At 45.3% G+C, this 25,333-nt stretch overlaps 1 protein-coding gene across 1 annotated transcript in view; it reads right to left on the bottom strand.

Moving 5' to 3' along the window:
- The window catches only part of VWC2L (von Willebrand factor C domain containing 2 like), a gene marked incomplete at both ends in the record, with an annotated part of 33,466 nt that extends 8,656 nt beyond the window's left edge, over nt 1-24,810 (bottom strand). Inside the window, 2 exons of the mRNA XM_084288794.1 lie at nt 8,168-8,297; nt 24,400-24,810. Coding sequence (XP_084144920.1) covers nt 8,168-8,297; nt 24,400-24,810 — 541 coding nt within the window. The remainder of the gene's footprint in view (nt 1-8,167; nt 8,298-24,399) is intronic.
- Nucleotides 24,811-25,333: the final 523 nt, after the last annotated feature.

Here is a 25,333-nt window from a genome sequence, read left to right as displayed (position 1 = left end):
AAGCTCTTCAATCTTAGGTACTAATTCAGATCAACATTGCAAAGGGGCTTTCCAAACAGAAATTGAAAACAAACAAACAAACAAAAAACACAAGAAATTACCTCCCCCAGCCAGCCAAGCTCTCCAGGAGATGTACTCTGCCTGAAAATCAGGGGTAAAGATGGAAAAAAAATGCACCATAAAAATATTTTCTAATCTCTCCAGACAAACCGGCTGGCGAGATTGCAAGTGTAACAGGCTGGGATGATGTGCAAATATGCAGTAATATCCAGAATGAGACTGCTGTGCTGATTTCCTTTGCAAAGGTGTGCAGGGGTAGGAGAGACAGAAGGCTGGGACTGAGATGCGGGACCCTACCAAAGAAGCAGAGGGGATGGAGAAAGCTAAAAAAAAAAGTGGGGGGAAGGAGAGGAAGCAGAAGAAAACTTCTACGTGCCTTTTTTTAATTCTAAGTTTTCTCAGACTTGCTTAGCTCTAATCTTTAATTCATATTTTCATTACAGTCTCTTTGCTCTGTAAAGTCTGCATTTCATGTAAAAGGAGCAGCTCAAACATCAATTATTTGACATAAGTCAACCCCTTGTTAAAGTCCTCTACTCTACATATATGTTGGCTCCAATAAAAGAAGCATTAAACATTCATTAAATTAGAAATACATGAAGACAGTGTCTGCCACTCTTCCCATACAGATATGCTTAACAATCCCAACCTTCGAGAGGAGCAGAAGCAAACCCATCTCTAATCCTTTCAGAAAGCCTGACCATGCAAAACACCCCAGCCTCCTGCAATTTGCCTGTGAGTCACCCGGAGATATCAGCTCTTGCAGGTCAGGTCCTCAGTGGGAGGAAATCCGAGCAAACCAACGCTGCTGGCATTACACCAAGTGACACGGACTCGGGAATTGGCTCCAGGTTTCTCTTGCAGCAAAGTGGTTTACAGCAATGTAATTGGATAAAAACGTCGCTTTTGGTCTTACACATTGCACGAAGAATCTGATTATGTGGGGGACAGCAACAACCACCCCTGTTTGGATTTCAGTACTGCCTGGGCTGCTTACGTTCTGCAAAAGGAACCTGGTTTCCCAACAGGAATCTAGCAATTTTTTCACCAAAAAAACCAAGCCCACCCCCTCCTCTACAAAATGCTACTGCGGCAGCAGTGGCTCTGGAACCACTTCTGCCACAGCCTTGTGCACACAGATCTCAGCAACATTTTCCCAACGGGAAACAATCCCCAGTAAGCAAATGCATCTTCATAAGTATCTCCGAGTTTAAAGACCAACGCAGACCACACACAGCATGTTTCCAACACCTCCATGAGCTGCGTCCTTGTAATGAGAGCTTTGGAGCAAGTCCCATCCAGCAAATGACTTCTCGTAATCCTCCCCAAAGCTTCTCTTCAGGGTGATGGTAGACATTCATTTAAAGCTCTGCTGGGGCATGGAAAGATGGTTAGGACCTCGGGTACAAATTGAGGGTGGTGGCTTTCAGCTCCTGCCTGGCAGAGTCTTCTCCTGCCTTTACTATGTGAATGACCCTTTTCTTGCTTCCTGGGCAAAGGGAAAGGCCACAAACACTTGGGAAGCACTTAGCTGGCCTGTGAGCTCACAGATGAACATTTGGGGTTGCAATGGGCCGTCGTCCCGCCAGCTCCCCAGCGCAGCACTCCCTCCATTGGGCTCTTCCCAGCAGCGTCCCGGTCACTCTCATGCTACACAGTCCCGCAGCTTCTGATTCAGCAGCATATTTAAGCATCTGCATGAGATTTCCAAAAGCAGCAGAAGGGTTTACGGATTCCTATGCACCTAACTCTCATCAGAAAATTCGGCGTCTACCAGCCTTGAGCCAGTTGGCCCGAAGTAATGGAGGTGAACAAGCTCCGCTGAAAATCGATTTCAGTGAAATAACATCTTTTTAAAGGAACAGTAGAGCAAGTACTGAAGTATTTTGTTGGGTCAGTGGTGGCTCGGCCCAAATATACCACCTTGTTTTCAGCCTTGATCTTTTACCAGCTTTTAAATCAATCCCTTTCTTCCTTGGTTGGTAATCAAATCACTCCTTTAATTGAGCTAACAGGGCACCGCAGTTTATGTTCCTGCTGGTAAACACAAAGAACATTAGCTGACAAACAGTCAAAAAGGCATCCTTTGTAGTCTCAGGAATTTTCTTTTGTGTTCAGCCTTCCATAAGCATTGATTTTCATAGCTAGGCACGAAGCCTTGATGTAGAGGGCTCTGCCACCGCAATGTTAAGGCCGCTTCTACAAATGCTGCAAAAAACAGGAGAATCCTGATTTGGGATGGTGTCCAAGAGGGAAGAAGACTCCTGATCCAGGCTGGCATCTTTTCATCAGCACAAAAGGAGTCAGCTGTGGAACAACCACCAGCCCCCATGCCCTGGGTGAATGCAGCATGACGAGGAACAGGTCCTTCCCGTGGCCCCTCAGCGTGCCGTCCGAAAGGGCTGCTGGCCGTGGGGGCAACTGAGCACCCAAAAAGCTGGCTGGCTGCCATCAATTCTTCATCCACCAAGAGCAAAGGGTGACGTGGCTATACTATGCTACTGGTTTCGGTCTCCCCGACCTACAAAGAGGGTTGTGGAGTCCAGCAAAGTCCAGCATGGGAGATACGTCTTCTTCTTGGCCGGTCACACTCAACTTGCATTTGCACAATCAATCAGCATATTGCATAGACTTTGACTGAAGGGGTTTTAAATCTTAAAATCTGGCCATTTCAGGACTTCCTGAAATAAATTAGAAGAGGAATTTTATTTAGTTTTTTTCTTTTTTTCTAAAGGAATTTCCCCATGGTTCCAAACCACTGCTTTCCATAAAGTAAATGAATATGAAGTCTTCTCGTGTCGTCTTGCCACATTTTCTGTGTTGTTTTTACTCTGCAACAGTTGTATATAATCAAATGGCAGACCAAACATCCTCTCCCCAAAACCTTCATTTTTTTCCTCATACTTTTAATTTTTTTTTCCTCATCTCATTGATTTTTTTTTTTGTGGTCAATGATCATGTTAGAAGCAGATGCTTTCCAAAACAATGACCTGGAGAGTCAGTGATCCACATCTTGCAGATAAAGAACAAGCAATATTTATGCAGTAAAGCACAGGTAACTTAATATCCAGGCACTGGATTATATGGTATTAAAATCTTGGCACATTTCAAGATATCCAATAATTTGGAACAATACAGACCACATGGGAAAGTTCTTTCTGTCAATATTGGTTAACGACTTGCACTGTTAATCCATTACCCTAACCCATAATACAGTAAGCAATTTACATTTATATGGAGCCTTTTGTCCCCCAGAATCACAAAGGGCTTTGCAAAATTAACACTCCCGCAGCACAATACCTGGGCCCTGATTGGGTTGTCTTGATGATTCAGAAGGAAGAGCCCTGGGCACTGACTGAACGGCAGGCAGCATCTCCGTTTATTTTGGTGAAGGAAAGGCTGCCCCTGGCTTTGTTGGGCTGGGAAACTCCTTGGGGGATGCTCTGGGCAAAGCACACCGTGGTACAGAAGGAACAGGCTGGGGCGCCGAATGCTGATTTCAAATTAACTTGAACCGAGAAATAATGAGCAGCGAGTTTATATTCTCAGCAAATTAAGAGAGAAGCTTAGGTAAAATGTGGCTTCATGTGCTTGGAAATAAATTATTATATCCATGGAAATAAATTATTATTTACTCGGTTTTGTGCTCATGCCCTCAAATATGAAGATGTTTGTATGGAATTATTAATATTTATAGCACATTATAATAAATACCCATAACAGCTTTGCCTGAATACACGCTACTTTCCCAAGGTGAAGTCTACTGAAGGTCAAACGGACCTTCCACTTGTGCATGGAGGGCAGGACCAGACCCTTTACTTTGAAATCTGGATCAACTGTGGTAATTTAGAACTTTAATTAAAGACTCGGTGACAGATTATCTACGAGACGTCTTCCTGCTGCCCAGTATTTCATCACGAATGCCTCCAGAAGCCAGTGCTAAACTGAGTAAGCACACTTGCCAGTAAGTATTTCACCGCAGACATGTTAGCTTTTATCTGTCTTGTTGTGTAACAAATTCTTTTGTTGAGGGTTGGTGGCAACAAAAATTAAATTAAGAGCAAAACCAGACCCCCAAACAGAGATTTATAATGCTTCTTCTGTTCATCCCTCAAGAAAATGAAAGTGCCAAGGCAAAGTCTAATATTTTAGCAATTGCCTTAATGTATGTGTAAATGGGCGAAGGCGCCTTTGAAACGTGCTGAAAAGAATTTCACACTTCAGAGTGGGGAAAGAAGTTAACAATTCTATCGTGGCTTTTATTGGAATTTTAAAATTAATTTCCCTCACACAGCTGTGCCATAAAAAATCCCCCGTGATGATGAAGTTTTGCTAATGTTGGGATTATTTGGGGATGCGATGCCGAGGGAGCGCTTTGCAGAATCTGGAGAGGGTGGGACCCAGGGGATGGGTCCACCTGGGGATGATAACCACCTGGGCATGCCTGCAGCCCGAGTTGCACGAGGATGGGACCTCGTGGGGGATTTCTGCCCAGAAAGGCTTAGGTGGGAGCGGGGTGGATGGATGATCTTGCCCACCTGCTGGAGAGCCTGGGGGCAGGAGGGATGGCACAGCCCACGGCAGCCCCCAGCTTGACTTTAACAGTAATAGTCAAGTTTTGGGTCCCGTGGAGGAGAGAGTTAACAGGAGCTGACACACTTTTGTCTGGAGAAGCCACAATGACTACAAATAACAACTCCGGGCCATGATTCTGCGGTCTGTCACTACCAGGAAACGTGAAATCCAGTGACCTTTCGTCTCCACGACAGAAATGCTGTGCAGCACCTGGAGCCATTGCCCTTAAAACGCGCTCTGACAACCCAAGGATGATGGGCCACAAAGGAGAGAACATCCTCTCCTTCCCTCACCCCCAAATTTTGGCCTCCCTGTGAACTCGGCTTGCTCTGTGTGCGGTGCAGGTCCCGTGCCCAGCAGAGCCAGCACTGCACGAGCCATGTGCATTCAGCAAAGCACGAGGTAACAATTCCATTTCTTTTGACAACAAGGAATAAATCTCCAAAGCCGCTTGTTCAGACTGCTCTTAAACGATGGTAGAGGGAGGGAAATTGATATTGGCTTTTTATGAATCTTCAGGTCAGGTGCGTTAGAATCAACAGATTTTTGCATTAACCTCACTGCTTCACAGCACTTTTGCCCTTGGCAAGACATAATTAAGAAAGGCATGAAAATCTATCTGAATGTATCGAGAGGAAATTATTCTCCAGTTAATGGCAGCAACAGCTAAGCAAGCAGGCAAACCACGCTGCTAGCAGAGCGCAGCAAATGATGCGGGGCTGCGTTTTAAACCAAAACAAGGCTTTTCCTCACCACAATTTCAAGGAGCAGCTTTTGAAACGAGGATTTGTACTACATGTTGTCCTGGGGATTAACTTTTTTTTTTTCCCCAACAGCTGTAGCCCTTGAGCTCTTCTCTCTGCCGATCTAAAAGGATGACCACAGGGACTGAGACTAAGCTAAAATCTTTTCATCACACCGAGACGTGGCACTGTAATGTCTTCACTGCTTTGGTAGAAAGAAAAAGCTACTGGATGGAAGGAGAAAAAGAAGAAGAAAAAAAAAAAAAAAACAAATTACAAAAAAGAGGGATTTCGGTCATTTAAGTGGGACTGTCAGCTTGTGTTATCCTCATGCATTTGTGAAACTGAACTTTAATTGACTGGCTGCGGTGGAGAGCTGAAAGATAAAATCGTGGTCTCAAGATGAGCAGACAGCTTAAAATGTTGTGATCCTCATTCATTAGGATGTGTCAGAGGGGTTGGGAGGGGAAGAGGCACAGCAATGACTGTTATTCTCTCACATGAAGTTACCAAAATGTTAGAGGGAAGCAAAGGCTGGCTCCACTCTCGAAGCTACATCCAAGAAGAATAAAAAAAAAAATGTGCTCATCTGGTTCCCTGTGACAACCAAGACTATCTTGGTGCCTACTTATTTCTATCCCTTTGCAAATTATTTCATACTATTTGTGAAGGATAAAGTCAAAATTACAAGCATTAGCCAAATATCAGTCAGTCAGCACAGACTGCAGCAGGAGGAGCTGAAAGCCCTCTGGGGGGTCCTGGCGTCTCATCCCCACGGCCAGGCTGGGACATGAAGAGGGGCTCCCCTACAGGAAACCCCCACCTAGATACCCTCAAGGGACAACCACATCACCACGCCTCCTCTCCCCTTCATCCGCTGCTGACTCAGAGCAGCAAGAACTGGTCCTCAAAGACCCCCGAGGTGTGCAGGCTGCTCTTAAGAGGGTGTTAAGAAGTATTTCCTTGCCTAAACCAGGTTTCAGAGAGCTTTATAGTTTTGTCTCCAACAGATGAGTAGAGAAATTTGGCAAACCCATGGACGAAGCCTTCGAGCACCTAGCTGAGGGTCTCCATCACTACACCTTGCCCTGAGCCCCTTCTGCAGGTATCTGATTTTCTTCTTTCCTCCTGTCTTCCTCACTCCCATCAGGCTCTGTTTTTGGAAGAAGGATGCTGCCCACTCCTGGTCACCGGGATGCTGGGGGCTAGAGCCATCGGCCCCCAAAGTCCAGCAGACATGGGGGAATCTGGTTACTGGGGGAAATGGTCTTGGTGGTGGAGGGCTGGTGGGGAAATCCAGCAGCTCCTGGACCTCTGTGAAGCCACCTTTGAGTCTGCACTCCTGGGAAGCCCAAGGAATGTTCACAGCTTGGATTTGTGCAATGTGAACCGGGTGGGAAGGAACTGGCAAGGGAGGAGGATTCAGCACAGTGCCCTGTAAGCAATGGGAACACAAAGTCTAAAACCACACCAACAGTGTTTATTTGGGTGCAAATGAGACTGAGCTATGGTGACAGGCATCAGGATGGCCAACCCAGCCTCTCCTGATCAGCAGGGTGCCTCATGACAGCCTTCTTTTTGTGCTCTTGTTGAATGCGATGGGAAACTTTGCACCCAACCACAGTGGGCCACATGCAGAAATGGTTAAAACACCCTTTTCTCTGAAATTCACTTGCAACAAACTAATGGAATTTCCTACGGACATTTTTCTGCTTTCCAGACACATAAAATTCTAGATGATACCTTTTAAAATATTTTTGAGCACGGTTTAATATAGACCTCTGGATTTCAATACCATTGGCGTAATTTCCCAGACTGCTCAGAATTGTTCCAATTCCTTTAGTAAAAATGTTTTGGATTTCCAATAGTTTCCTTTTCCCCTGTCTTAAAGAGCAGAAAATGTGTTGAAAATGTTATTTCTCTGAAAACATTTTCATTTGTGACCCAAAAGCAACCATTACTCTTTCATCCAGCAGTGGTGATGCATGTAAGAGGAAATACACATGGACAGCAAAGTCTAAACGCGAGGAGATGAGTCGAAGCAGCCACTTCTCACATTAAGAAAGCCATGAAGTGGTTTATTTGAAGCCAGCCCCCCTCTTAATCTGTCTTCATCATATCTACATTAAGAGAAAGGTGCTTTTCCAGCGATGTATGTGTGTAGGGGCTGCAATACGAGACCTGGGAGACCTTGGAAACAGATTTATTTTCCAAAGAGGTACCTTCAGTCATCCCAAAGCCTTTCCTAGAAGTCTCGCTGAATCCTACCCCAACCCATGAAATTGCAGCACAACAACGAGGCCCAATGCTACATACAGAGATTCCAGCACACAACTTTTAATGTTACGGGCTTAGCAGTCCCAGCTGGAGTTTGGCCATTGATTTCAATGAGTTTTCTCCTGGCCTTTGGTAATTAATAATCAGTGGCTTTGTAATTTAGGGACAAAGACTCTGCTCTTTCCTTACATACTTGATTTCATTTGGGACTACGAGAAAAACACAAAAACATGAAATGACCATGACTGATATCAGGACTTAATCCTATAAAGCCTTACTTAAGTCAGCAATCCCAAAACTTTCAATGAGATGACACAGGCCAGGAAGGGGAGCCTACATTTTTGTAGCTGTCATCTCATAACCGAAGCCCACATACCTGGAGGAGTAACAGCCCCAACCAACGCCAGTCTGTGCCAACAGAAGCGAATCTCCTGGCAATGCATCGGTAATGACATTTTAAGAAAAGGTTTCCTTTATATCTCTTTGTTAAAGCCAATACAGTACTTTCTTACCATTTTTGCAGACCGGACAACACTGCTCTGGTTCATAGACTGGGTTGACACACTCGGGAACTGCGCAGTCTGCTACAACACAGTGAACTTCATTGCTGGGCTCGCAGCGACACCATTCGCATGGCGAGGGCTAGGAACAAATCTAAAATTAGCCCGTTTCCTCCCGCAGCTCACAAGTTTGCAACATTTCTAGCTTGCCATAAGACAAACACATCAGCGTTTAATACTTCTTGACTGCATTCATTCATCATGGGTAAAAACAAATTAACCTATAGGACAAAACATCAACATCGGAAATAGGCAACCAGAACATTAGAAAAACCAGCAAGCATGGTATTTGTTTTCTCAGAGAGGGTGTATCTTTTGCCAGGCTTTAGGTCTCATCAGTAAGAAGCCCGAGCTGAAGGGACCAGGTCTAAAAGAGGTTTGATGGAGCAACCCACCTGCTCGCCTGACACCGCACACCTCCTTAATATAACCATCGGATCTGGCCCCGGCCCCACTCCTGCCTGCTTTAACACGGTTTGTGAGAAAGTGCCTCATGCTGTGAGTAATTAAGAGCCTGAATAACTCTGCTGAAATCAGGGAGTCTTGGATTAAAGCACCTAGCTAAATGGTTTCGTTTCAGCTCCATCAATTCACAGAGGAATCTATCTACCTCCAAACATACAAATGGTACAGTTGTTGCTGCCTCACTCTAGGAGAAGATGTGAAAATCTGTTGAAAAATAGAAAGGTCAGTGTTTAGGGTTCCCCATATCCTTATGTGTTTGCAAGTGTGTTGAAAGAATGGCAACAGAGCTAAGAAAGGACAACAAGAAGGGAACGTGAAAGGAAAATAACTTCCTTTCAGTACCTGTGGGCTCAATACCTAGCTCCCAATTCCTCAGCTATGGTAGCTCCATCACTGATGCTTGAATGAGTAAATGTGGGTATTGGAACAAATGCTGCTTTCTGTTGCATCAGTGGGAACCTGCAGCAGTGGGAGTTCCTTCGTGCTCAAAACAAACAAGCGAGATGCAAACAAAAGGCGGCATCATCCCCAGGTGCTTCAAACCTCAGTGATGTGTCACTCACTTCTCCAAGACAGACACAACCCCACGAGCCCAGGTTCTGGCAGGTAAAAAGCTTTTCAGTGCACCTCTGAGAAGCTCCATATGTCTCGAGTCAAATAATTTATTCCCAGGAAATTCATTTCTACCTTAAAATGCACTAATTAAAGCTTCCCTTGCTTTGTCTCAGCATCTGCAGTCTATAATTCCTATCACCTCTCATTTGCTCACGGCTTTGGCAATTTAGATAAAATCAGCACTCCTTGAGCACGGGAAGAAGTCTGTGGAGGTGGAATTCCTCTCTCTAATTATCTTTCCTCATTCAATCCTGCTTTGATTTCTGTCTGAAACACCAGGAATCTAAATTCATTTGACTGACATTTCTTATTCGAGGCTATTTAATGCGAAGAAACAATGCAGAAGGAAATAGACAGAACTATTTGCTGAGGGATCAATAAGAAAATTGCTGCTTTGTTTTTACTCATTTTAATCGCTAATTATATGGAGCAGTAGAACGAGATCTTTGGATTTGTGGAGGCTTTCACTGACGTATCCTTCGCTTTTTTCCCCGTCTCCACTACTCCAGTAGCTGCAATCCTAAGAAGCAGAGCGACGTGCTGCTGGGGCTGCCGCCCCATCTACTGCTCGAAGTTGATCAGCAGATGTAGAAGATGCCCCTGAACGAATGTGCAGCTGAGGAAATGAGACATGACACGCACATCTTCTGCTATTGTGTTGTCGGTGTAACTTGAAAATGACACTGTAATAAACCGTGATGTTACTTGACACCAAAAGCAGCTTTTCAGGAGGGAAAAACTGAGCACAATTATCAAAATAGAAGTAGGCCTCAGCAGTACGAGGAGCACACGGCCAGCAAATGAAAAGGCTGCAGTGGCACGAACTACAAAACTTTTCTCAGCCACCTCTTCTTCCCCATCCCATCAAGTTAAAACTGCATGGACTTGCCTCCAGGACTTTCCTTCCTTGATCTGACCATCTTGTTCATGTGCAAGTGCCCCTTTGCTGTGGCTCTCACCCAGCTCCGCACCTCCACGGGCGACTCAGCCCTTCCTGCCCACTGATTTTATGAACGCCTCAGCACTTTCTCCCACCAGCCGTGTTTTGGGATCTTATTTCCAGACCCCTTTCAGAAAGCACTTTGCCCCAGGTGCACTGATTAATCTGATTTATGGGCCATTTCCCCTGGAGCTGCGCTACGACTATGGGATGCAGGCCAGAAAAGTCCTCTATTTATCTCCATAGGCAAGCAGAGTACCAACAAACTGGGAACCAGAGAAAAGATATCCCAAAGTTTTGCTTCCTGATCCTTTCATCTACTCCATTCGCTCTTATTTTTCTCCAGACCATGGCAATTACTCTTTTGGTTGTTAAGGGACCCACTAGGCAGCTCTGCCAGTCTTCACAAGTTCCAGAATCTGGATTTCAAGTTTTATCCCCCACAGAGCAGGGATGCTTTCCATCACCAGTTAACAGCAGTCCCTGAAAAGAAACTCCCATCCCTACCGAGAAACGAAGCTGAGAAAATACGGAGGGTTTCTGAAGTATGAAGGAGAAAGGACACAAATCAGAGGCTCTGCCATTCCCACATGGACAGAGCAAACGCTTTATTGGTGTTCCTTAAGGTGATATTCTGCAAAAAAAGGGCTAAGATTAAAGGATCATAAAAGGCTTGGGCCAGAAGGTGATTTACACACTCCACCTGTCCATGGCACAATAATCTCTTGGAAGACTCTCTGGGGAAAGATTTGTTAGGAAGGATTTCAGGACATTGAGAGATATCGGTGCAGAAACTTTCTTCTCACCGTTGCCTGGCATGAAAGGAAGTTTGCAGTGCCCAGCTGGACACAGACACACACCCACACACCAGCTGCACCCTACACCCTTACGCTTCAAGGTGTGTTTTGGGCAACGGACGTATCATGAAACCAGAGGAGCAAACCTTTTGTGGAAGGTAGCAGTACCATTACTTGGGGAAACCAGTGCAAAGCACCTAACACAGCCTTTTCACCCAATTTTCACTGGTGACCCTCAGGAGAACTGGCGAGGAAATTCCTTCTTCGATGTCAATGTCTGTGCAGGGGCTGACACAAGCCACGTTGGGAAGAAGACGTGACTGATACCTGACCACCATTTGGGAGCTTTTGTGAGCAGAGCAAGTGGGAATCAGCACCAAAATGCCCTTATCAGTCTCAGCACTGGTTCTGCTTCACCTCTCCTCCTACCTGTCACTTCGAGAGAGCACAGAAGCACAAGCAAGGATGCAGACCCTGGACACCCTTGCTTACACGCCTCACCTAAGCTCACAGCCCAACTGCAAAGCCTTGGTCTCAGGTGTTGTCAAATGGGAAACATCTGCAGCTGGCAAAGTTCATTAACAAAGGAAGAGGGAAGGAAAATTAAAACAGAGAATAGAGAATACACATGACTAATAAACATTTTATGTGCCTGAGCACATAATGATAAACTTGATAGATGACATAAACAAACAAACAAAAAAGGCAGCAAAGGAAACACAATGAGAACCAGGATACACTGTGAGCAGGGGAAATCAGAAGGCCAAACCAGATGTGGATACCGTATCTCCTAATCTTTACTCTTGCTCCCATACACACACCAGCTCTGCACCGTTTTCACCCTCTCTTTGGGAGCAAGTGCCAGCACACGTAGGAATTAGACTTGCTAATGTCATCCAGCCACTCCTCACGGTGAATGGAGCTGCCTTTCTTACAGGGCTGGGACCACAGCTCCTTCCCTAGTCCGTAGGATTCATAACCTCCAGAAATGTCATACCTCCCAGAGCTCTATGGCTGAGGGCTCGAGTCATCCAAAAAGCCTGGTGGACAGTGAGAGATCGCACAATCAAACAGTTCTTCAGGAAAATAGCCTAAAACACGATCCCTTCTAAACTTGAGAGAGAGGTGGTGAAAAGAAAATGGCAATATGAATTCAAATCTCATGTCTAAATCTACACTTTCATGCTTTTCTCCAGATGAAGAGATCTCAATCAAACCTTTCCTAAACCAAGGCAGCGGGTACAGTCACACAAACAACTGATCACACAGAACTGTGAGTTTTTAGGTAAGATCTTGCAACAAGTTTCTGCAGGCCTAAGCTTTTCTGCACCTGAGACATCTCAGCTAGCCCCTGAAATCTGATTGTCCCAAATGCTCGCTGAACTTCACCTGTATTTCACTCTTAGCTCATGCCTTGTCTACAACTACAGCATCCTAAGCCACCTCTCTGCTGCCCCAAACGTGAAAGATCTTTCTGTAACACGCAGATCACCCTGCAGAAGCTTATTACTGACTAGGAATAATTCTCCCTGAGTGGATGGAGTAAACTTATATGTAAGAAATATTATACTGCAGCTCTCCTCCCTGGCTCCAGTAAGGATTTCTGTCTGTGTGGGCTTGTCAGTCACTCTTTGCTGCTTCTACATAAAACCCTCTTGGGGTGCAAAGGGAGCGATTTTCCTAAGGCAAGTGAAAAACTTTTCAGCAGACATCTGATTGATACTTTTTTTTTTTACGTGTTTGTTCTGCCAGTCAGAGGTGATTTTCCTTTTTTTCTTTGCTCTGCTTGCAGTCACCAGGCTAAGCATCCTGCTGCCCTTCTACAGGTCCCCAAGCATGCTCATTTCAGTCCTGTATGAGGGCTCTCACGTATCTTAGAAGAGCTCTCAGGCCAAGTTTTAAGGCTGCAGACTCCTTCCACCAGCTGTGATTAATCCAGCTGGCTTCACTCAGGTTTGGGTGAAGCTCCTGATTTCCTCCAGGCACGCTTATCACAACCACTCCCTTCACTTTGGAGCCCTCCTCGCCCTTTCAGGACAAGACATCCAATTGCAGAGTACTTGCTCCATAGCTGAGTTTTCAGCCTGGTGGAAGAAGGTCTCTACCTTTGTTGGAGCCAGCGCGCAGGCTGCTCAAAGCTGCAGCAAATTCTTGCAATTAACCTCCAGTCATCTCTTCCGAGGCTTATTCACTTATTAGGATTTATTGGGCTGCTCTCTTCCCCCTTCTTCCTACACAAACTGGCCAAGCTTGAAGAGGATATTAGTGCAAGAATGCCCCATGATCCCAGATTCAAAGACTTCATCTTATTGACCAGGTCCCAAGAAGTGGTCATGAAAGGACTGTGTCTTTGTACTGTCTGACTATTGCACGACAGCCCCTTATTGATTACACGCAGCTACCAGCAAACAACTACAGAGCATTACGAACTCGACACCTATTATATCACAAATTCTTGACATTTCTTTTGAGGAAGGAAACAGAAAGGCTCCATGGCAATGTTTACAGCCACCTAATCATGTTACAATAGACACGTACTGATCATCGCCCCGGGGCTGCTCGAGTTTGTAGAAGACGATCTAAGTGTTTCCACTGAACTGAACAGCCCTGCTGTTGGGTCCTGCAATGCTTTCCACAGTCAAATAGGTATATTTACAAAACAGGCAGAATGACTGGAGAGATCTGCTTGGTTGACTGGAATCTGAAGTGGCATAAAACAAACCGAGGAATTATCCCCGTGGAGTTTCTTTCCAAGCCCCATGGAATTGAGTTTCCATGAGGATCCGTCAACCTAGAGCCAATGCAAAGAAGATGCCAGGACTCTGGGTACCACTGGAAGCCTCAATCAAGCACGTTAGCTCACCGAGAAGGAATTGGTACATAAGTATAGGCCTTTTCTAGGTTATATTGCAAAAGGTAAAAATGCACGGGAAGGAAACCTGAAGACCACCATCGCTGCCTGTTTCTCCATCTTTTGTGTTTTGAGAAAGTTTGTGGCAGTGCTCACAGGGACAACTGCCTTCAGCCTCTCTCCTTAGACGGACTCAACTGATGGCATCCTGCTCTGTGCAGATAAAACAGCAGGAAAAGCAGAGCAATGCAAAGTGAAGTCTGTCAAATTGGGCACTTACATCTTAAGAGGAGCTGTAACTTTTAATGACACAAAGGACAATGGCAATTCTGATGGAGATGATTTCTGTAGCTACAGTTTCAGGTGGTGAATTTATTGGCAGGAAGCAAGAGAACGAAGAAAGTTAAAAAGAACCTGATGAATAAAATCGGAGGAAAAAACAGTTTCCACATTACAGCTGAGGCGGGAAGTCATAAACCAGGGGAGATGAATAAAGAGAAACTGGGATAGCATTCATCGAAGATACTCCTGGAGTTGAAATTAGAATCATTTTCATTGTTATTGAAATTGCCTGTGATCTCAGGCAGATTAGCAGGAGATTGCAGGGAAGTTCAGAGGATACTCACAAGCGAGAAATTTTGCAGATGCCAAACTGCAGAGAACAGGCTGCGCAGCGAGTCCCACCTGAAGGCGAGATGGAAATTTCTGTTCTGGACTGCTCAATTTGTCTTTGCTATGAGCAGCACATAAATAACTGCCTAAATTATGTTAAAAGTTTGGTAAAAGGCTTTGTATTTGTATGCATGCACTAATAGAGTAACTGGCATGGGGCAAAAATCACCATAATTTTTGTCACTTAAAAAAAATAAAATCATCCATCCAGCTATCGGAGACACAGCATCAATTACACTCTGGCAACTGCGATGACTTGGGCTTTCCATTGGTGGAAAGTTGCTCAAATAAACAACCCGGTGAATGATTATAGCCAAGCACAGAGACGGAAAACACCATCAGGTTGCAAATGACTCTGCAACAGGAAAAAAGTACTAAGTCATTAGATAATTTATTTGCAGTGAAAAAGTGGAGCTGTATCCGGCTTATATGGAGAACCAGCAATACAAATGAGCTGTGCCATCCAAAATTTGAAAAATGCTTGCACCATACTGCAGATGGGCTGAAACAAGGAGCTGGAACCCCAGGAGCAGCAGAGCTGATGCCGAGAGGAGACCCTGCTTTCCTAAGGGACCCCAGCACGCAGACACACAACCAGTGCCAATGTAAGGCTGAAATGCCATGACAAAACTCTCACTCAGTGGGAAGGACGAGACAAATACGTTACAGAAAACATTTTCTATAGGTGGTGACTCCACTCCACGCTCAATGCAGTCGCACCATGGCGAGGTTGAAGATGACTCGCCTTATTTTCTTCTTTCTTTCTACAGATGCTGCAGCTCTTCAACCAAAGCTCACTTTTGGTTATCCCTAACTGGTGGCTGTCTACTCACAGCTACAGGAGTCTCTCCAGGCTTTGATACTGGAAATGGAAAAGCATCAAGACGCTGTAACCCCCACCCGAGTCATGTATGTTTCTCCCCCCATAACCCCAGAGCATGCCTGTCCATAGCTGACATGCCATTATCCTTGTCATCCTCTTGTGAAACTGCCTGGGGAGCTATTCCAGATCTGTCAGCCAGACGAAGCAGAGAAGCACAGAAGATGTGTCCAACTGTGGGCATCCTGGGCCCACATCAGATGATTCAGGATCGTGATGGCATTAGGAGCTTTGGACTCATGCATTTGCTATGTGTCACGCAAACTGATGGCTTTATAGGGCTCCTGGAACCAGGGCTGGGTCTGAAAGATTCACTCCTCCAGTAGCTGACAAGACAGAAACCATCCTGAGCCGAGCCCTGGCCCCTTTTCCATGGGTGCTCTGTATCTGCAGTCCCGTTTGCTTTTCTGCCCCGAGAGCAGCAGTGGAGCTTTCCATAACAACATGACTCTGCACTTCTATAGGAACGCTCCCTTTCTTTTGATATATGTCTCATTTTGTTCCTGACAATAGTTGTACCTCGCGTACCCTGGGGCTGAGGGAACCGAGGTCTGTATTACTTTGGTGATAATTTTTATGGCTCTATTACGATAGTTTTTTAGTTCAGACATGCCCAGTGCACAGGGACCAGGACTCCTTTCAAAAGGTTACAGCTATGACAGATGGGCCTGCAGCTCAAACGGGGGATGCACAGTCCCATTCAGACACGGGCAAAATGTCTGCGTGTGCTTCACATTTGTTAAGCTCCTTTTAATATCAGGAGGGAAACCGAGCCCAGCTGGCAGCTTTCTGCTCTCTGTTCCCTTCCTGGCTGCTCTTGCCACTGCCAACGCAGCCACGTCAAGGAGAAATCCCCCTGGGGCAAGGGGAAGGGACCCAAAAAAGCTGATCCCTTTCACATGAGTTTTCCCTGCATTTGAATTTGCTGTTTCCTTCTTCATTCATGCCAAAAGATGGAAGAAGTTGGTAAGATCAGCTCTACATGCTGAGAAAATGCTGAATTTGTTTCAGGGAGGGTTGTATAACATAACCAGACGTCACTGGGGAGGAAAACTGCGTCTTGGTCCCTTTCCTCTTTCCCTCACAACATACCCAGATCACGGCTGGGTATCACTCAGGCAGCTGGAAAAAATCACCCTGGCTGGGTCAGGGCAGTCAAGGGAAGGTGGAAGGCTTCACGGGAGCTCCCTCAGGCAAATCCTTATCGGAGGTCAGCATCAAGCAAACTCCACGAAAGAGGATCTGGCTGGGACCAACCTTTACACCGGTGTAACATCCCAAAGGGCCACCTGAGATCCACGGAGCTGCAGCAGCTCAGAGCAGCAGAGGACCTGCCCCCAGAATAAAGCATCTCTTTACTTTTAAAGGGTATTTTCCAAATTGTCCCATCAGCACTTTGCATGTAGGATATTTACCATGGGGAAAACAGCTCCCCTGCACCCGATGCACATGCATGCACAGCAGGGAAGGCTGATCTACCGGGCTGCCCTCAACAAACAGGCCAGAAAACCCCCTTAACCCTGTGCTGGTGTCAGGAAACCTGGAAACATCTCACCGCTCTGGCAAAAGAGAGCAGGAATCAGCTCCTCGCTCAGGTCAGGAAGCCACGGGGCAAGGGGGATGTCTTCTTCTGCCACACATCGCTGGCAACAGGAGCACAGGGATTCAGCATGCGACTTGGCTCCGGTGGTGAGCAACACTTTGGGGGAGAAGCAGAAGTTTTCATTCCTATTGCCATTGCTTAAACCATCAGCAGAAAAGGCAGCAGCCTCCGGGAAGTGTCTGGCCCACAGGGGATGTTATCACATTTAGTTGTGAGCACCAGGAGGGAAGGATGTGAAACGAAAATGGGTTTTATTCCCCAGTCAGGGTTTGAATAAGTTGTTTGTGATGAGAGGATACACAGAGTTAACCCCTGTCAAGAAGGTTTTCCTGCCCAGGATGACCACAGGCAGCCAGACTGGGAGATACCCTCCTCTGAGCAGCTGTTTCAAATCCTGATGCTCTCTAAGCCAGCTGAATTTCTCATCATTCCCCAAGAATCCTCTCTCAACTGCACCACAGAACAAAGAGTGAGGAAGCCTAATGCCATGTGTATTTTTATTTTGTAACTAGATCAAGCATTGTCATTAGCTGACTTATCTAATTATAGTGTAAAAAACAATATCTAGGATAATTATCTAATTGAGAATTATTTCTAATGAATGCAACTCTGCATAAAGCACATTCCAGTAGCAACAAACACACACCTGCACTTCCCCTTGCTCTGGTAGGGAATGGTTGCCTAAAAACGTCTCGCCCATCACTTGGCAACGTTTCTACATCCTTACTCCCAGGATGACGAGCAGAGGACCTCGTGCTCACCGCCTCTAAAGAAGTATCTTGGATCCCAGGGAGGGACATAGCTTGGGCAGGCCAAGGGACAAACATGTCTCTCTTTGGCCTCCCTGAGCACCACCTGGAAGCTTTAGAGTGGGTTTTGCCTTTTCTGGGCATGCAGCTAGATATCCTCTCTACTGGTAGCTCTCTGGACATCCCCCAGTTCTGGAAGCAGCACTGATGGGATGTTTCCTGGAGCAAAACTCTGAAAGCACAGCCACAGCTTTGGCGGTACAAATGTTGGGCATGTGTTCATTCCTGGGTCATTTTTACTGGAAAAATCCCAATCCCTTGGGTTTGCATGTACAGGCCAAATTCTGCACGGCCCCGAGGAATGACAGACTGTGATTAAAACAATTCCTGGTGATTCTGCATTGTGCTGATGCTTGAGCTTTGGGTCTCATCCATTTCAAAGGGGAGCTTCTGAGAGAGCATGCTTGTAGCGCACCCACTGCCAGCGAGCTGTGAGCTTTTGGGCTCTCCATATATCCCTGCAAGCTGGGGAAAACAACAGCATGTTGTTTTTTTTTTGTAGCCAAATTCTCAATACAGCCCATTATCTTTTACCTATTATAATAACATACTCGTGCATAATGTAATACGTATGTTATAGAATCAGTAGCTAAGCTTCTAGTATGATTTAAAAAACAGCTATCACCACAGATCAAGGTATGACATGCCTATCTATTTTAGCATGTTTTCTTGGTACGAATTATGACAGAAATACAGTAAGTCAGTAATTTCAGATTCCTTTGCGTAGACATTGTCACTGTAATTTTGCCAGGAGGGAGATAATAAATCATACTTTTCCATCTGACTGATGTTCTGTTTCCCCTGTCTGATTTCAATGGCTGTGTGCTATCTTGTGAGCTGGCATTGTTCACGGCTCCTTTTATTAAAGCGCAGGCACGTTATTGAAATTTCTTTTGTATTATGATTTTCTAGCCGTACGTGAAATTGCAGAACACACAAGAAGGGAAAAAAAAAATGCCCCATTTGTTTGAGTCATAATAGGAAAAAGAAACAAACTGCTGTACACATCTTGGGGAGGAAAAAGCTAATATTAAAATATGGGCCCCATGCTGGCTTGGGTTCATAATCGGTGTCTTGTAATTTATGAGCGAAGTTCTAAAAACTACTAGTGATTTGGATCACTGGTTATGTGCTACCAAAAGGTTTTACTAATGCTTGTTCTTGCAGTTATTAGCCTGCGACTATCTGAGCGTTTGCTAAGATGCACCAGGAAAATGAACACTCATAGCAGAGAGGAGAAAGCTCAGGAAGAAACTCTCCACTTTTTTTTTTTTGGCGGCCTAATGAAGATGGAAGGAGTTGTGCCACTGCTACGAAGTGCAGCAGCCACCCTGCAGTTCACCTGGGAAGGGCTCCAGGGTGGGTGAAGCCATCACTTCTTGTGAGACGTGGCTAATTAATAAAATTCCCCTTTACCACCCACCCTGAGTGCTTTGTGGCTGCTGTGGTGTGAGGACAGCCGTCCCCAGAGCACCCCAGGCACTTCTTGCCCTTACCTGCCCTTGCTCTCCAGGGCTGCAGCTGCCTCCTGCTGCTCACCTAACAGCACCGTCCCATCAGCAATGCCCTGGGAGCATCCCAGTGGCTTCATTCCTGTTTAACAAGGTGTAAGCAGTGGTCAGGGCATGGCTGTGGTTTGTACTGCTTAATTTCTACTTCTGGCATGGTTGCTGGGTGGGGGAATCGCTTTTTGTCTTTGCTGCCTCCTTTCACCCAGCGGCAGAATGGCCACGCTGCATTTCAGGGGCTGAGCGATGCTGGGAGAGCAGCTGAAGGAGCTCGTGCCTCTGCTAACACCTTTTGATGAAGGGTATTATTTTGTTAAGTTATATTAAGATAATTGCATTAATAAAACATTTTTTTAAAGAGCATTAACCAAGGAGAAGGAGGTGCTGCTCTTCCAAAGTACAGGTTTCCATAATGAGCTGAGAATTAGTATATGATAATGCTATGCTTATACAGTCCCTCATTTATTTTGGATCCTGATTATGCCCCAAAGATCCCTGCTAGAGCTGTGATCCCTACTGTGCAAAGTGCTGTTCAAGAAGACATAAAGTCAGCAAGATACAGAAGCCCTGGCTGAAGGATTACAGGTGATACACAGACAAAGATACAGTGGAAGTAAACAATATGACAGAAAAACAGAGAACTCCAGGACTGAAACCCTGCCTCTTTTTAAGTCAGTGGAGATTTTGGCCTAGGAAGAAGCTAAATATTGCCAGGAAGGCAAAGCTGTGATGCCAAGACCTCTCCCTTTCCCTCCCGAGGATAACTCACCCAAAGCCCTGCCAGGCAAACGGAGATATTTTAATGTCTGTGGCCACAAATCTGCTGCTGTTGACTTTGAGAACCACGACACCATGCTACAGAAAACCACGCCATGGGGAGCTGCTGTCCTGCAAGGACAGGGAGCAGCTCCCAGCTGCTTGCTCTGAAATGAGGAGAACCTTTCAAGACATCAACTTGACGATCTCTTGTGAACTCACGTTTTGCCACATGTTCCGACAGGTCCGCAGAGTTTAGTCTGGCCATGCCTACATTCAGTGATGAGAGACCAGGAACTTCAGAGGGGATTATGGACAGACCAAACGGACAAACTAAACATTTGCAGAAGGCTCCCAGCTGTGGCTACGAATGTACCATAACCCCTGCCACCAATCGTATTTATTAACTCGGGTAGGCACGTGTTTTTCTGCCTGTAAGTTATGTAGCAGTGTACAAACTAATCAGCACTTCGGAAAACTGTTGTCTCACTGACATTTGCACGATTTCTCCATCAGCTGCCAATGGACATTCATCACGCTGGCGATACGCTGTCTCCTTTACTTTGCATAAGCTGCTGTCTGGGAGCGTTCATTTAACACACAACCATGAGCTCTCCCAATAACCAAGCCCGCTCACTGATTTATTTGCTTATTTTCTCTCCCTGAGAAGAAAGGGGAGGGTTGGCAACCTCTCCGAAAGATCCCTGCTTTACAGGTGAGCGTGGAGCACTGGGGACTTGGACCTTAACCTCCAGCACTGAAATCAAAATACAAGCAAGCTGCTAAGTGACCCTGAGAGTCCCCACCAGAACTCTCCGGGGAAAGCAGCCGGACTGCCTGAGCCTTGCAGCATCCCTCACGCTGACCCTGAAGCCACTCATCACCCTGTGTTCACTCTGAGAGGGACTGGAGGAGACCCAGGAGGCCAGATTTGAGGCCAGCAAGGAGAGAAGTGGAAAATGAGGTTGGGAAAGAGACGGATGGAGCCCTCTAAAAGCAACCAGCCCTCCCCTTTGGCTGCAGCCTCAGCAGAAGTCACGGCTAAGTCTCAGGCAAACCGCGGGGATGAGGCAGGCTCCGTATGGGCAGCTGGAGCCCGAAGCCCTCAGAGATCTCCTAGGACCCATCACAGAGCTGTGCAGATCCTACACGGGGTTACTAAGCCATCTGTAAGGGACCCAAGGTTTTACAAAGCACACAGAAAGACTCCTAACAGCTTTAGATTTACAACCGAAGTTCAGCTCAGCGTTTCATTCGTACGCGTTAATGATTTAGGGGCACAAGCATAAACATTTGGACAGCTGTCGGAGCTAGATGGCTTGTTGTCATGTTTATTTTTTGTGCTTATGATTGCTATGAGTCAAAAAGATTAGAGGTCCAAAATCAGCCCGCTAGAAGGAAGCTAAATATTCAGGAAACGGGTCTCTAGAACTACACTTTTACCAAGAGATGGTCACAGCTATGGTCAGTGGTAAGAAAATAAAAGGATTAAATTGCATTTGGATTTCTCATCCCAACCCCAAACAGAAACCTAAAAACAAGATGGCAAAATTCTCCCAAATGGAAACCTCTCAAAAATGTTGATTTCCCACAGAAAACACAACCCTAATTTGTGCAAAGATCAGGCAGCTGAAATTTCCATACGATGAGTCAGTCCTGGCAGCATTACCAGCGCAAGTATGGATGTTTGTATGCACACACACACAGACACACACTTGCAAAAGGTTTTTAAATTAAAGTTAATTTCAGCTGTAGCTAAGCAATGAAGAGCACTTCTACAGATGATGATTCAAAACCTACATATTAGCGAAAGCAAATTGTAGGTGAAAGGGTTACAAGCCCACGAAAAACAGTGACTCTGTCTCCACTGGAAGCGGTCTGTTTTTGAGTCGGAATGACTGGGAAAGCCTCTCTTCTTTGGCAAAGCCAGAGCTCTGTGTGTGTTTCATGGGCTTGAGAAGTCTGCAGACCTTATGAGTCCAACAGGGTGAGAGAAGAGCAGAGCTCAGAGCCTATCAGACCTATGTATCTCCTTGGATTTCTTCTGTAGAGACGGCAGGTAAAAGCTCAGATACTTGGCTCTGGTGAGGCTGCACCTTGAGGGCTGTGGTCAGTTTTGGACCCCTCAGTACCAGAAGGACATCGAGGCCCTGGAGCATGTCCAGAGAAGGACAACAAAGCTGGTGAAGGGCCAGGAGCACAAGTCCTGTGAGGAGAGGCTGAGGGAGCTGGGGGTGTGTGGTCTGGAGAAGAGAAGGGCTTTTCCAACCTTAATGATTCTGGGATTCTCTGATCTGTGTTCTGCTGAAGCAAACAGCAAAATCCCCAGATGCTTCAATGAAGTCAAGGTTTGGCTTTATAGCTGCAATTTCCTGAATCTTGGAAGTTCTTCCTTTCCTAGAGCATTTACAAACTCCGAGTTCATGGGTACCACTTTTTTTTTTTTTTTTTTTTCCAAAACACCCCTGGTTTGGCACAGCAATTTTCTATTGTTTCAATGTTTGTTCTAGGTAAACACATAGATTTCCAAAAGATCAGTTTCTGCCCTGTTGCACAAGGTATCAAGCTCTGTAAAACATGGGTCCAGCTCAAAAGCTCGACTGTGAAGTCAGTTAAACATGAAGGATCTCACATGAGTCCTACATGAAGGCTACCACATGCGAGAATGCTGTGCCCCCATCTACCATACCTTTTTCTGGGGACACTGGAGCTTTGCTTTCCACACAACACCCTGCAGTTGCTGAACACAACAAACTCTGAATCAGATACCTCTAATTCCCCTTAATAGCCTTTCTCCCCTAAATCCTGTTTCTCTGCCCTTTAATCCATTAACAAGCAGGATTATTTCTTTCAGAAAACATAATAAATACTTCTGTACTTTTCTTCACATGGTAGAGATACTTTAATGGAGAGATCCATCTCATTGTTCTCCCAGTGCTTTCCTAAAATCTCACCAGAACAACTCCTGATAGCTTTCATGTAAGGACCCGACCACGTGCCAGAATTACACCCAGGTGTGGGACACTTCCCCACTAACAAATCAAGACAACTCGAGCATGATATTTGTGGGGTGAAGCTGGGCTGGCCTTCACAGGGCAATAAGAACCTGTGATTCAAGCAGTTCACAAGATCGGCATCTTCATGTTCCTCTGCAAAGCAGAGAACAGGTTGAGCTGGATGGCCCTTGAGGATACAGTCCTCATCTATCTGTTTTGTGCCTAAGACTCTCGACTGTCTTGATCATACTGAGTGATTCCAGCTGCAGACAGGCAGAAAAAGATGAACACAAACCATATATAATAGAAGAAAGGAAACAAACACTACCTTCACTGAAAAAGAAAAAAATATCTGGGAAAAAGGGATTTGTAATCTACGTTATGAGAATTAGTGAAGCATTAAGACCTATATGGAAGTATTTTCATTGTCAGAAAAGAAAATAAATTTGCAAGTGTATAATGAGATTGGGCATACAGCCATGAAGAGTTATAGGCTGTTTTTAATTAAGGAGGTATGAATTTTAAAGCCACGTGACCTGGGAGCACAAACTCGTGTATATCTATTGCCTTTCCGCACCCTGTACTTCATTGTGAAATACTGTTTTCCTTAGCAGAATTGAAAACATGTAATCAAACTCACTAGAGTGAGAGATGTAGGTTGTGTAAAGGGTGATGGCTTTTGAAAATCTGGTCTTATTTTTAAGATACATTCCAGAAGGATTTCTTCACAACTTTCCTAATAGGCACTCTACTACTGTAATTAAATCTCAGCTTCTCTCTACCTGATGGTCATCTGCCTAGAAATTCATCGTCTGCCATTCTAGATAGCTTTACTACAGCTGCAAGGCAAATGTTAAATACAGCTGCAACCTATTTACTTGCATTCTCATATAGTTATGAATCACAACTCTCAGTACCATGCTATCATTTTTTGTTATCCAAATTGGAAAGGGGGTTCCTAAAAAGCACCCAGCATTTTGGTTAACCACCATTTTTACAGACACCACCAGCGGTTCAACTTGATTCATGCTATGAGCAAAGAGGGAAGTTGAGGAGCCACTTTGGCAGGCTGGCATTTTGCTCTGGGACTTTCCACTCATCGCTGGCCCTCACCAAGTTCACGTGAGGCTGGAGGTGGCAGCTTTCACATCAGCCTGAGCTACATCACAGCTAAAAAGACCTTTGCTTTTTATCTCTGATTAACAGCAATAAGCAAATACTGAGTGCCTTTGAGAGTCCCCAACAAGTCCTGTATCATACTAATATTAAATCCTGAAGTAAGTGTTTCATACCTTAAATTCCTCCAAGATTTTGTAATTTTTTCCATGATATTCACAAAAGTTTTTCACTTCTTTGCATTCTGGACAGCATCCATTGTGTTCCACTTTTGTACACTTTGGGTGGATTTTAGGGCATTCTGGTTGATCACAAACAGGTCCATCCTCAGTACAGACACAGGGACAGTTGGAATGTCCCGGGAAAAAACGTTCTCCCAGTTTGTACACAAAGCCACTGTCATCCACGCAGCCCTTCCCTCGGTAGTCATCAAAGATCAGGTTGTCATTACTGGAGGTCTGATCCCCTTCGTCGGCAGGGTAGTCTTCATGATTGATGGCAGCTGGAGTCACCAAACCAGGGATTACCAACAGAAGTATCCAGGCTTCATGGATATGTAGAGCCATCCCCCTCCTCGGCTTCTCCATGGGGTCTCAATGCCAGAGAGAAACAGCTGCTTCCATAAGGAGAACAGTGTGGTGGTCTGAAAACAAATATTTTTAAGTGAGAACAAACTCAAAATACTAAGGGATATTGACTACTAAAGGCCATTCTTTCAACCGCCACCAAAAAATAAATCCCTGCTTACAAAACCATGCAGATACCTATCTCTGTTTCATTTGAAATAAGCCTCTCCTCAATTATTTGTAATGAGACTAAAGCACATGAAATACATAAATTAGGCACACGTGTAAGCATATGCCCACAAAATACCCCTATACAAACGGTGGCTCAGAGGAATCACCTGATTTTTATTTTCCTAATTCATGCAGTTGAGTTTTCTGCTGCACCAGAAGTTAAAGTACCTGCCTGAAACTGCAGTTTCGAGGGATCGGAACCCAAGTTTAAGCATGGTTTTAACCTCCTGCTGTAGCCACTGTCCCTCTGTGCTATGAGGAGGCTAGCTGGGCTACCAACATCACCCAGCCTGCGGCAGGTCCATATAATCCC

The sequence above is a fragment of the Netta rufina genome (assembly GCF_964035555.1).
Source record: "Netta rufina genome assembly, chromosome: 6".
NCBI lineage: Eukaryota > Metazoa > Chordata > Aves > Anseriformes > Anatidae > Netta > Netta rufina.
Note: the sequence above shows the minus strand (reverse complement) of the source record. Positions and strands in the feature narration are given on the sequence as shown.